Source organism: Lampetra fluviatilis, chromosome 54 (assembly GCF_964198595.1).
Source record: "Lampetra fluviatilis chromosome 54, kcLamFluv1.1, whole genome shotgun sequence".
NCBI classification, from domain to species: domain Eukaryota; kingdom Metazoa; phylum Chordata; class Hyperoartia; order Petromyzontiformes; family Petromyzontidae; genus Lampetra; species Lampetra fluviatilis.
In genome coordinates, this window is record NC_136328.1 from 9,581,709 (window position 1) to 9,595,636 (window position 13,928).

At 51.5% G+C, this 13,928-nt stretch overlaps 1 protein-coding gene across 2 annotated transcripts in view; it reads left to right on the forward strand.

The window, feature by feature from the left end:
• The first annotated feature begins 461 nt into the window (after positions 1 to 461).
• The window catches only part of LOC144949704 (protein Jumonji-like), a 73,095-nt gene continuing 59,628 nt past the window's right edge, over positions 462 to 13,928 (forward strand). Inside the window, exon 1 of one of the 2 annotated variants that reach the window (XM_078879725.1) lies at positions 462 to 1,651. In XM_078879725.1, the coding sequence (XP_078735851.1) occupies positions 1,595 to 1,651 (57 nt within the window). In that variant the 5' untranslated portion in view covers positions 462 to 1,594. The remainder of the gene's footprint in view (positions 1,652 to 13,928) is intronic. The other variant, XM_078879726.1, reaches the window with a different exon arrangement.

The window sequence follows — 13,928 nt, forward strand, 5'->3', positions numbered from 1 at the left end:
CTATCGTGTTTCGTATTTTTTGCTGTTGTAATGGTACGACCCCGCGCCCCCACTGAAGACATCTGTGAAAAAGAGCTTTATAGCTCATCAGATTCCTCCTGCAGCAGTCTAAATCAATAAAGATAATTATCATTCTAAATCCGCTGAGCACTTTGCATAAGTGGGCGGGCCCGTGCGTGCACGTGGTCTGTGGGGGTGGCTCCGGACTCAACCAAGGGCGTGGTTTAACTTTTGGTGGGGCGTGGTCTCACTAGTGGGCGTGTCCAACTATGGAAATTTTTTAGGGGGCTTTTAAGTGGGCGGCGGGGGAGTGTAAATATGGGCGCGGTCTAATTATAATATGGGGGTGTGGTTGTTAGTATGGGCGTGTAACCTCGTTGTTCATTGGCTCTGCAGCGTATGGGCGGGGCTTAGCCCGCCGCATCATTAGCATATGTTAATGAGCTACCGGGCACCCCATGTGCGCCGAGAAGATGGCGGCGGAAGCGTGGTCTCTTGTTCTTTTTGTTGTTGTTTTTGGTTGTTGTGATGTTTGTTGTTATTGATGCGAGGGCAACGGCGGCGGCGGCAACGGCATCAACAATCTCGGGAACGGGCAGCAGCGCAAGGGCCAACAACAACTCGACAGAGAAGACTTGGTTGTTGTGGTGGTGGTTGTAGTAGTGGTGGTTGTTGTTTCTCGGATTGTGCTCTAGAAAGTTTTGCCAGGAGGAAGAGGAAGAGGCGGGGAGCTGCTTGTGTCAGCTGTTGGACATTTAAACAGCCATTGCTGCATACACAACATCGCCAACAGTTGTGATCGGCAACAACCAGCAGCAACAACAACCAGCAGCAGCAACAATCAGGGTGGTTGGGTAACCCCCACGTCTACAACCTGAAGCGGGTGGTGGAGTGGTGCCGCGCGAGAAGACGAGTTTGCGGAGAGCAGAGACGAGGGGAGACAGAGCGAGCAAGAGCGAGTGAAATTGACGATAGAAGGGAGAGGAGGGTTCAGAAAGTGGCAGAGAGAGAGAAGCAGTCAAGTTGTGAAGGGGGAGACGCGAGCTAGCACGGGGCGAGTGCGGAGAGAGGGTTGAGGCAAAGGAAGAGCGCGAGGGGGGAGACCATCTCGGCTCATGCCGCCGCCGCCGCCTCTTTGACGAAGAAGGCCGCCCCAGGAGGGCAAGGGGAGTGAGGAGGGGCATGAGGATGGAGAGCAGCAGCAGCAGGCCGCCTGCCTGGTGCCGTCTCCTCGCTTCGCAGCGCTGCGCGACTCGCCTGGGCTGACCGAAGAAGCGGCGGCGGTGGTGGTCGGCTTTGGGGACTCCTCGACAAAAGACGCCTCGAACTTCACTTGCGGCTCCTCTCGAGTTCTTGCGCGCCCTTACACCCTCGTCACTATCCTCATCATCTACCTCGTCATATTTGTTGACTTGTTAATTTCCTCTCGGTTCTTCCGTCAACCTACTCGGCCATTAACAATACCACCACCGCCGCCTCGTCACCATCATCGTCTCGGCGTTGTCTCAGGAGTTTTAGTTTAAAAGCCAAGCGGCCAGCAACAAAGAGCACTCTCCCGGTAGCTGAGGGGAGGAACCACGGCGGAGACACGAAGATGAGCAAGGAACGGCCCAAGAGACACATCAGCAAGAAAAGACTGGTGAGTGAGCGGGTGAGTAGATGGGTGAGTGAGTGAGTGGGTGAATGGGGGTGGAGGTGGGTTGAGGGTAAGTGAGAGGGTGACGAAGGAGTGAAGGAGGAGGTTGTCTAAGTGTGGCTTGATGGGACTGGCGGTGGTTGATGGGGCCTGATGAGAGTTGACGGGACAAAGTTGCTGCTGCTGATGACGGTGGTCGTGATGATGGTGGTGGAAGTTGCAGGGACTTTTGGTGGGAGTTAGTGGTTAATATTGATGCTTGTTGATACTTGAGTATGGTAGATGTTGCTTGTTGATCTTTAATGATGGTCGTGTGATACATTATTTGTTCTTGGTTACCTTGCCTATTGATGTTTGTCGTAATGTGGCCGACTAACGTTGATGGTGCAGGTTGATGTTGCTGCTGGTTGCGGCACAGTGCTGTGCTGGCAGAGCTGCCCTTGATATCGCTTGGTATTGTTGATGGTGGTTGATGTTGCCGATGATGATGATGTGGACGAAGGATGGGAGTTGAGTCCGCGAGACAAAAGGGCCACGCGTCCCCGGTAAAATGCCTCCGCCATCACCGCGGTGTTTAAAGGGCACGCGGTTTTCGGGGAATGCGGTTTAGAAGGCTGGGAGCTCTAAATTGCTGGGACTTCTGAAGGGCTCAGAGTTTGAACGGGGGCGGGTTGGGAGTTTAAATCAATGGCTGGGAGTTTAAAGGGCAGGCACATTGCAGAGTAATGAATTAAGGTCAGCCACGTATGATTGTGTCCACGCTTCCTCCTGCTCCCCGTGGTTGGTGGTTGATCCAGCGGGTAGCAGGCGCCATTGAGTGCGGCATCGATGCTGTCGCTGCTATCTCAGTGGGGCAGTAGGCAGGAGCTCCTGGGTTCGGTTCATTCTCTTCCCTTCTGCATGGGGTTCCTCCGGGTTCTCCATTTTCCTGTCACAGCTAAACTGGCGTACACAGTGGGCCCGGTATCGGCCAAACTCACATGCTAATGCTGTTGATAAATTCCCTGCAAATTACTCAATTGTGGATCACACAGTGATGTAACCACGGGGAGAGAGACATGCAAACTCCACATGTACTGTACAGGCGTCAGCGTCGGGATCGAACCCACGACCTCAGGCGAGGGAGTTAACATCTCGCTACCGCAGCGCAGAGGCCGCAGCAATACCGCTCCCCTATCGCGAAAACCTGGCAGGACCCTCCTGGCAAGGGGTCTTGAGACTCCATGAGGCTTCCCTGAGTTGACTAGAGGCAGTGATCACAGTAATAATAAGTTGCATCACCACCATGGACAATACAATGAGGGGTTTTTTTGTTACCCTCTTGGCTGGTGGAGAAATGTTTCCCTGCTGTGTGACTCCACCACGTGGCCCTGCCGCATCAGCTGGGATTCTTGGAGAGTCTGGATTGCGTGGGAGTTTATTTTATTTTTTTGGGGGGTGTCTCTTTAAACTTTTTTTCATAGTTTCCTGGAACGATTCTGAAAGAAATTCCGGCGCACATTTCAGAAAATTATTCCCAAGTCCGGTGCCTTCGCCCGCCCGCCACTCGTGACGTTTCCACGCTAGTCAGGAGCACTTTAACTAACTATAAACTTTTTTTTTACCAGGTCAGGCCCACTGACCTACATAGCTCTTTTTTTTTTATAAACGACCTGGCCTTAAATGAATACTCCACAAAGTGGCTTCTCGTGTGGAAATGTATAGCAGCCAAATCCTCTAATCGCGTGATGTTGATTCTAAATGTGGAGGGAAAAATTGGAGGACCCAGAGAAAAATGCACGCAACCACGGAGAGAACATACAAACTCTAAATATACAGGTGTCAGGGTCGGGATCGAAACCAAGACCTTCCTACATACCAAGCGAAGTAGTTCACATCTCGCCACCATGGCGCCAATGCTCGGGTGTTGAACTTTGGCTGCTTCATCAGAAGGATACTACCATCTTGGCTGAAGAAATGTGTAAAATTAAATCTTTTTTTAGGTTTTGTTTTATGTGGAGAGACAAGTATGGGAAGGGTGCGTGCTTGTCAACGTAACTGTGATGTTTTCACGATGGTCGTTAGTGGAAACAAATCGAGAACGCATTGAAAGTGCGCACAGGAAAACACACGCTGAGAGACAGGAAGAAGAGTACGTGGATTAAAGAACACGCGCAGCAGGGGAGGGACATCACCATCATCAAACTCCAAACTATAAACTTTTTATTCTACCAGGTAAGGCCCACTGAGTTTTGTAGCTCTTTTTCAGAAACGACCTGGCCACAAATGATAGCTCAACAAAAAGTGGGTTATCCTGTGGAAATTTATAGCAGCCAAATCTTAAAGGCATGTTGATTATAAATTTGGAGGGAAAAACCGGAGGACCTGGAGAAAAATCAACATGACCACGGGGAGACAGACATGCAAACTCCGATATACAGGCCTCAGGGTTGAGATCAAACCCACGACCAGGCGAGTTGGTTAACATCACACCATCATTGTGCCTTCATGCAGCAGTGGATAGACCAAGATCATCATCCTCCAGACTGGTGAGTGGGGCTGGGGTGTAGGACACGTCACGGCCGGAAGGGACGATGATGGGCTATTGTCGAGACTGATCACGGATCCGCAGCCGTCCGAGAGAATTATAATAATATAATAAACTCTGTTTTTTTAAACGCCTTTTAATACGCCTTTCAAGTGGGTAATCTCACAATGCCGGTAATTGATTTGGTAGTTGATTAGGGAGGAGCAGATGATCCGGGGAGGAGATGGAGTGGGGATGAAATCCCCTCGTCGTGCGTAGAGCAGCAGCTGCTGGGTTGACCGTTGTCGTGAGAGGGTGGTGGCTGCTCTGGGAGGAAGCGGGAGGCCTTCGTGCAGCAGTGGATAGACCATGGATCACGCCAGGCAGTGCTGTGTAGTCACGAGCTGCCCGGACACAATACCCGAAACATCTGCTGCTAGCTACGTGACTCCCTTCCTCGACTTTGTTATCTGCTGGCATCTGGTTTTAAATGCTCAGCCCCGAAGGCAAATATTAGGGGGGTGGGGGAGGCTGGGTGGGGGGTCGATAGAGTAAATATAACCCACAGCACAACCACACGCAGAACAGACGATGACTCCAGTCGCCTTCTTATCACTCTTCTGTCACTGCTACTCCTACGACGAGCGTAGTTCCTGTGAAATTCATTCGTTGATTCCTCCACCCATGTTGAGGACTCGGTCTGCCAGACTGTTTCATCTCGCGCAAAGGTGGCTCGTGCTGCCTGCAAACGCCCCTGGGGAAAGTGCTGTTAGCCGGCAGCTGTGAATGCCCACGGCATGGCAGGAGCTAAAGGGGGTGGGTGGTGTAGGTGGTGTGGCCGGCACCACGCCCGGCTGTCTTTGTCTCGCCACTGCTGATGTTTACACGCGCAGCAGTAGGTCATAATTTAAGGCTAAGTTTGGCGCTAGCAGGGAGGCCCACAACTGATTCATATATTCGTCACTGGTGTTGTTGGTCTTGGCCGGGAGTCAAACTTGGGTCGCTGGGTTTGTAGCGTGGTGTAGTAACCACTGCTTCTCACACGCACAGTCACACACACACAATCCGCCGGTTGCACCCACACACTCACAACTTCAGTCACACTCACGCAGTCTCTCTCACAGTCCCACATACAAGGACAAAAAAGATTCCCCGTATAGTTTTAACACTGTTGGGGCAAGTGCTATTAGGAGCACCTATACATGGCACACACGCAGGGGGATAGTGACCAGCACCACGCTCAGCTGCATTTATCTCCCGATTGGCGATGTTTATGCATCGCACTAGATACTCAATTGAGGCTGAGTCGACGTAGGGGAGGTCCAGGACCATTTCAGATCATCGTCACTGGTGTTGGCCATGAGCAGGAATTGAGCTCCGGTACCTAGGTCCGTAGCGCAGCGCGCTATTCACTACACTGCTTCCCATTCAGACACAATAATACACACGCGCGTGAGACATGCGTACACACGCGCGTGAGACATGCGTACACGCGCGTGAGACATGCGTACACACGCGCGTGAGACATGCGTACACACGCGCGTGAGACATGCGTACACACGCGCGTGAGACATGCGTACACGCGCGTGAGACATGCGTACACACGCGCGTGAGACATGCGTACACACGCGCGTGAGACATGCGTACACGCGCGTGAGACATGCGTACACACGCGCGTGAGACATGCGTACACACGCGCGTGCGACACTCGTACACACGCGTGTGTGCGACACTCGTACACACACATGTGCATCCCAGCTCATATTCTGTGGGTTAAACAGCTAGCCGATATGTGGAATAAGCAGCTGGCAGAGACGTGGGTTAAACAGCTGGCAGAGACGTGGGTTAAACAGCATCACGGATGACTGCAGTCGTAATTTGTGTGTTTGTCTTTGTGGGGAGTGGTGGCACAGTGGTTGGCGCAATTCTATATGTACACAGTGGTTGGAGTAGAGGTGGTGCATCTTCCAGTCGTCAATCTATGGCAACTGGGTCTATCCCGTTACCTGGCAGGGTGACTTGCAGCCTTCACGTGACGGCCTTAAGGTGCACCTAACCTGGCACAAGCGCCATGGTGACGTCACCGCTACTTAGTGGTGAACAGCAGTTGTATACATACGCTCATGTGTGTACATTTGTATACACGTTTGTGTTTATGAATAACGTGTGTGTGTATATACACACAACTTGTGTGTGTGTGTGCATATACATTCTTCGTGCTTTTGGAGTCCCTGAACCTCTGCTCACAATCATTATGGACTTTCATGATGGTGATCGGGCCCGGGTAAAACTACGTGGCCGGGAGTCTGAGCCATTCCCTGTTCACCTTGGGGTGCTACAGGGATGTCCTATGGCTCCCACATTATTTAGCATATTTTCAGATCACGTAATTCGTGAAGCCTTCGATGGCTGTACCGAAGGAATTTACATCAGGTACAGACACAATGGGAGGCTGATCGATGCGCCGGTTGGCTAAAGCACAGCGAGTTGGCACAGTAGGGGGTAGTTGTGGAGAGTTTTTCCATACCTGGGCAGTGTGCTCATGACCGGCTCACTCCGAATCAGTCGAGCGGCATTATCTTTTCATCGGTTGTGTAACGCTGTGTGGAAGCTTCCTGATCTGTCGCTCCGCACGAAGCTTCTCGGCCACGGTCATTACCTCCCTTCTCTACGCTTGCGAAACGTGGACCCCCCTAATGGAACATCTTCGCCGGTTAGAAACATTTAGGCTGGCCTGCCTACGATCCATCCTGGGTTTAACCAGGCTGGATTGTGTGAGCTCACAAATCCTTGAAAGATCTGGACAAGTCCCATCGGTGAGCTCCTCTGGCAGGCAAAGCTGCATTGGCTGGGTCATGTATCCCGCATGCCCAGCCACCGCATGCCTTAACAGCTTCTGTTTGGGCGCATAGAGGGAGCTAAACGGGCGCGGCAGAGGCTAGAGAAGAGATGGAGTGATGTGGTACAGGAGGATGTGGAGCTGAGTGGACTTGCCGATGACTGGTACCAGCGGTGTAAGGATCGGCCTCTGTGGAGGAGGCTTGTGAATGACGCTAATGGGCAGTTGGAGGCAGTCGCCCTCCAACAACAATGGAGGACGGGAGGAGCGACACTCACAACAACGAGCGGAGCGCCGGTTGGCTAAAGCACAGCGAGTTGGCACAGTAGGGGACACAGGTGGTGCATCGGCCAGTCATCTCAGTCTGTCGACCCGTGGCACCTGGGTCTGCCCCGTGACCTTCTGCCAGCGGGCGTTCAACACTTCACGTGGCCTCAACGTGCACATAGCCTGGCACAAGCCCCGTGGTGACGTCACCGCCACTTGGTGGCGAATGGCGGTTGTTGTATACATACACAATGTGTTTGTGTATATATACACATAAGCTGGCCGTGTGTGTGTGTGATAGCGTGGTGCTGGTTACCCACCTCCTCATGTGCCATGCCGACCTTCATAGGTGCTGCTACTCACTCACAGCACTTGCCCCTACAGTGCGTTGAGGCTATACAGGGGATCTTTATCTGTGATGCAGTGCGAGTGTTCTCAGGCCGTACTCTGGCCCCCTCTTGCTCTAATTGCATTACTCTCATCCCCTGTCTCGAGTTCTGCAAATTGGGGGGTGGGGAGGAGGAGGGGCGCGTGGGGAGTGGGGGGGGCTGGTTTGGGTGCGCTTGATGGTAGTCGTCGTGCTTGGATTGTTGCCGACCGGCACCCTACACTCGGCACTGTGCAATGTGTGCTGTGGCGGCAGCAGCGTCGGTGGTTGCTGACGTCACAGAGCATGGCTTTGGCGCTGATAATGAAGTACGTGTCCTCGAAGCCTCCGTAGCCAAATGAGCAATGCCGCCGTTCCGTCACGGCGCTCGCAACGGATGGCGGTGAACCGGGAGATGGATGTCTCGACTACAGATAAGAACCTCGCTGTTAAATACGGCGTTCACCGTGTCCCATGTTGATCTTGTTTGGCCACGTGTGAGAACTCAAGGCCACGATGAGGTTTCATTTGCCGAGTGGCCTGGTTCAACGAAATTAACTCGTAAATAACGTAGGATGGCGATGAAGCAAATAGAAATGTGGATCAAAGCAACTGCGTTAGAGGAAATACAAAACCGTGCACACACGCTCACTCACAATCGGTGTTCAATTAAAGACATTTCCTGTCACCAAAGTTAGCTCGGTCAAATTACTTTGAAAACCGTTTGGTGAAATGAATGTACAGAAAATGTGATCGGAGGTCTGTTCCTTTCTTGCACATGATGGCAGCAGCAGCAGCAACAATGTTGTTGTTCAGAAGCCACGTCCCAATGTGGAGGTCCTACTGCTGCTTCTGCTGGCCACGATGAGAGGACTTCAGCAGTGAGCGAGCTCGCGTCGTGTCGCCGTGCCTCCTCCCGTTGAAGGAACCCAGACTACCACAATGGATTCACTGTGCGGTCCACTGTAGTTTTGGGTTGCATGGTTACAGTCGCCCTACTGTGGCTTTCTTTAAACTTTACATTCATGGGAGGTGGTACTGTGGCCTAGTCAGTCTTACGTGATATCATCATCATCGACTGAGTGGTCGAAATTCCAGGAGTAATAATGATTCTGCTGAGTGTTTGTGAGTTACTTGCTGGGCTGGTTGTATCGCTGAGTTATCATTGTGCGTGTGTTTTGTGTAAACTTGCCTTTTATGTAACGTGCGCACACAGCCTCTAAGTTGAGCTGGTAGGAGTCGGTTAAAGTGCCAGCAAAGTGCCAGCATTGGCGGTCATGAACTTTGTGAGTTAATGAGAGGCTGTCTGAGTTGTTGAGGATTTGATAAAAAAAAATTATACATGCTTTTATTTAACTCGCTCTGTCTGTTGTTGTTGTGGTATCGATGACAATACTATATTCTATCATTAAAACTAAAAAATACATTTTTAAACCATCTTTTTTATATGTTATGTTTCGCCTTGGCTCTAATTGTCCACGCTCAACTGACGTTGGCTGTAAATGACCACTGTCACTTACGTTATGGCAAGCTTCAGGGCCACTTCCTGGAGTCGTGGAGTTCTGCCATTACGAGTACGGTACATTTCATTAAAGCGTGTTTTAAAAAAAGTATTTTTAAATATTACTTATTGTAATTTCGGTGACCCCAGGATCCTCTCATGCTAATTACACGCAATGCCAAATAACCAGCAGATGCTTTGGACTCTTTCCCGTTGCTGACGCTCTACGCTCAAAAGCGAGCATGGTTTTACACATCACATCAGCCACACCCATGGCCTTCCAAGCAAAACTCCAGACCGGTTTTCGACATTCAGCCTCCCATCAGCAGTCAGCTCTGCGTGTACCGATGCTGACAGACTGTAAATCTTTATCGGGATAATGCGCATGAGCGTGAGTACGAGTGGGGAGCAGTGGTGCAACGGTTGGCACGCTGCACTATGACTCTGGCGACCTGAGTTCGATTCACATTCATGGCCAACATGAGTCACGATTATCTGAACCGGTCCTGGGCCTCACCTAGGTTGATTCAGCCTCAAATGGGTACCTGGTGCAGTGTGTAAACATCACCTCTTGGGAGACCAGGGCTGCAAAGGTGTGGTGCTGGCCACCCACCCATTTGTGTGCCGTACCTGTCTTCATAGATGTGGCGCCACTTTGACAAGATGTTAACTCCCTCGCCTAGTGTACAGGAGGGAGTCGGTTCAATCCCAGCCCTGACGCCTGTATACTTGGAGTTTGCATTGCATATTCTCCCCGTGGTCGCGTGCATTTTTCTCCGGGTCCTCCAGTTTTTCCTTCCACATTTAAAATCAACATGTGTTTATAGAGTATTTGGTTGCTGTAAATTTCCACGTGATAAGCCACTTCGTTGGGCCTTACCTGGAGTCTTAAGACTTGTTCACGAGAGTCCTGCCGCGTTCATGCAGCCAAGAGGTGATGCTGCTGCTGTGTGATCCTAGTTCGTAAATGTCCGGTGAAACTGTTCAGCATTGGGTTGTGGTTTATTTGGCCGATACTGTGTGTGTGGATTTAGTTATGGGAGAAAACCGGAGAACCCAGAGGAAACCGATGCAGAACAGGGGGAGAGGGAACCTACAAACTCAACTCACTCATTTTCACCCTGACACTATAGAGGAGGAGGAGAGTGAACACACAAACTATACTCAGAAAGTTCCCGAGTCTGGAGTTGAACCCAGGGATTCTGGCTGCGAGGTCGGCGAGATCTGTGCCAGCGCGGCGCTGCACGTTTTGAATTACGCTAACAAATTGGTAACACGCGTGGCTTGGTGGTCACCACCACCGCGCTCACCACCACCGCGGTCACCACCACCGCCCTCGCCACCACCACCATGCTCACCACCACCACATTCACCACCAGGGCACTCGCCACCAACAAAACCAAGCAATGAGACCTCGGCTCTACACAAATTTGGTGGCGGTGACATGGGGGAGGCCGACCAACGGTGATTCTCGTGAAACGGATGCCATGGACGAACGGCCCCAGCGGCTGCCTCAGCGGTTGCCCCAGCGGCCCCAGTTGCAGCCCCAGCAGCGGTTTGAGCAGCAAAGCGTCGCCACCGTCTCGGTCTGAGTTCATCAATGTTTGGGTGGCCGCGAGTCCCTCCACCACCCGACACAATAGTCACACGTTGGGGTGGGGAAGAGGGAGTGGGGAGAGGGGGAGTCGACTCATAATGCTGCGCCACCACCGCACAGTGACCACTCCTCACGCTCGTAGAGGGAGGGGACGACTGAGAGAGAGGGGGATGACTCCAAGAGAGAGGACGACTCGGAGGCACCAGGAGGAGGAACCACAGATGAGGAGCGAGAAGGCAGCAGCAGCCACGTGCCAGTGTTACCAACACTTGCCCCAGCTCTACGGGCCTCTATGTATTGATGTGTTCTCAGCCAATTAAAGAGCGTTCACAAGCGGGCACCGCGGCCGTCTCATTCACACATCTGGCCTTCCACATAGATGGCCTACAGTGCATGGGTTGGGCAGGGGGGGGCACGGAGCACCCCGGGGGGGGGGGGGGGGGCGGCCCCCCGCGTTTCTCCCGTAATGCTTTCCACCATCTCCGCTGCTGCCTGCGTGAAAAGCCGCACCTGGGCACACAAAGGGACCCCCTAGGGAGCCAGGGACAAAGGGGGCGCCTCTGGGGGGGAGTGGGGAAGCGCCGGAGGTTGTGAGTGGTTGTACAGTGGTTGTGGAGTAGGTTGTGAGTAGTTATGCTTTTACAGTAATTGTGGTGGTGGTTGTGGTGGTTGTACAGTGGTTTAGTGGTGGTGGTGAATGTTTATCGTTCTGGTTGGTGATGGTGAATGTTGTTTACTGCTCAGTAGAAATTCTGGTTGTTGGTTGTGTGATGGTGGTTCTTAAGGCTGGATTGTGTGCCGAGCTCACAGTCCCTTCAGTGAGCTCTTCCGGCATGCAAGGTTGCGTTGGCTGGGTTATGTAGCCCGCATGCCAAGCCACCGCATGCCCAAGCAGCTTTTGTTTGGCTGGGTAGAGGGGGCTAAATGGGCACGACATGGGCTGGAGAAGAGATGGAGTGATGTGGTACAGGAGGATGTGGAGCTGAGTGGACTTTCCAATACCCAGTAACAGCGGTGTAAAGATCGGCCTCTGGAGGAGGAAGCTCGTGAAGGACGCTGCTACTGGGCAGTTGGAAGCAGTCGCCCTCCCAACAACAACGGAGGGCAGAGGAGCGATGCTCACAAAAAAAAGCGGTGCATCGGGTGGCTAAAACACAGCAAGTTGGCACAGTTGGTGGATCTACCAGTCATCTCAGTCAGTCAACCCATGGGACTTAAGTCTGTCCCATGACCTCCTATCAGCGAGCCTTTAATTCTTCACGGTGCCTCAAAGTGTACCTGGCCTGGCACAGGCACCGTGGTGATGTTACCACTTAGTGGCAAATGGCAGTTGTTGTGGTTCGTTGTTGTGGAAGTTGTGAACGGTGGTAATGTCAACAGCATTGTCTCAGCACGTACAAACTCCTTTAACATTCAGTGTCCCATCAGCAGCCAGGCTTGCTTAAACCAATCAATGATGCACTCCTAATGAGTGGCTGATGGGATGTGTAGCACATGCTGACGGGATGTGTAGAATGCGTGTGAGTGCACGCATCGCGCTATCGCCTCCATCTCTCTGTGGTGGTATACAAACCGCCTTTGCACATCATCAGACTCATCGCCTGGTGAATCCTCTCTTTCTCTTCCCTTCATCACGACAGCCCCCGGGGCATTCCCATCCCCCCTCACTCTCTCTCTGTTTCACAGAGACAAAGCATAGCGAAGTATGACTAAGAAAGGGGGGAGAGTGGTGGGTGGGGCTATCGATGAGGTGAGGTGGAAGACTAGATGAGGGGTCGGCGTTGTGGGTGGTCAGTCGCCTCCCTGTTACTCTGCCTTCACTACAATTGCCATGGTCACTTGCTGGTTCCTCCTCCCATTTTGAGGACTCGGTCTGTATAGACGCTGACTGTCGTCTCATCCAGCACACGGTGTTCGACCAACACTACCACACAGTGTTCAATCACCACTACCACACGATATTCAATCACCACTACCACACGGTGTTCAATCACCACTACCACACGGTGTTCAATCACCACTACCACACGGTGTTCGACCAACACTACCACACGATATTCAATCACCACTACCACACGATATTCAATCACCACTACCACACGATATTCAATCACCACTACCACACGATATTCAATCACCACTACCACACGATATTCAATCACCACTACCACACGATATTCAATCACCACTACCACACGATATTCAATCACCACTACCACACGATATTCAATCACCACTACCACACGATATTCAATCACCACTACCACACGATATTCAATCACCACTACCACATGATATTCAATCACCACTACCACACGGTGTTCAATCACCACTACCACACGATGTTCAATCACCACTACCACACGATATTCAATCACCACTACCACACGATGTTCAATCACCACTACCACACGGTGTTCAATCACCACTACCACATGATATTCAATCATCACTACCACAAGATGTTCAATCACCACTACCACACGATATTCAATCACCACTACAACACGATGTTTAATCACCACTACCACACGATATTCAATCACCACTACCACACGGTGTTCAATCACCACTACCACACGGTGTTCAATCACCACTACCACACGGTGTTCAATCACCACTACCACACGATGTTCAATCACCACTACCACACGATATTCAATCACCACTACCACACGATGTTCAATCACCACTACCACACGATGTTCAATCACCACTACCACACGATATTCAATCACCACTACCACACGGTGTTCAATCACCACTACCACACGATATTCAATCATCACTACCACACGATGTTCAATCACCACTACCACACGGTGTTCAATCACCACTACCACACGATATTCAATCATCACTACCACAAGATGTTCAATCACCACTACCACACGATGTTCAATCACCACTACCACACGATATTCAGTCACCACTACCACACGATGTTCAATCACCACTACCACACGATGTTCAATCACCACTACCACACGATGTTCAATCACCACTACCACACGATGTTCAATCACCACTACCACACGATGTTCAATCACCTCTACCACACGATGTTCAATCACCACTACCACACGATGTTCAATCACCACTACCACACGATGTTCAATCACCACTACCACACGATGTTCAATCACCACTACCACACGATATTCAATCACCACTACCACACGATATTCAATCACCACTACCACACGGTGTTCAAT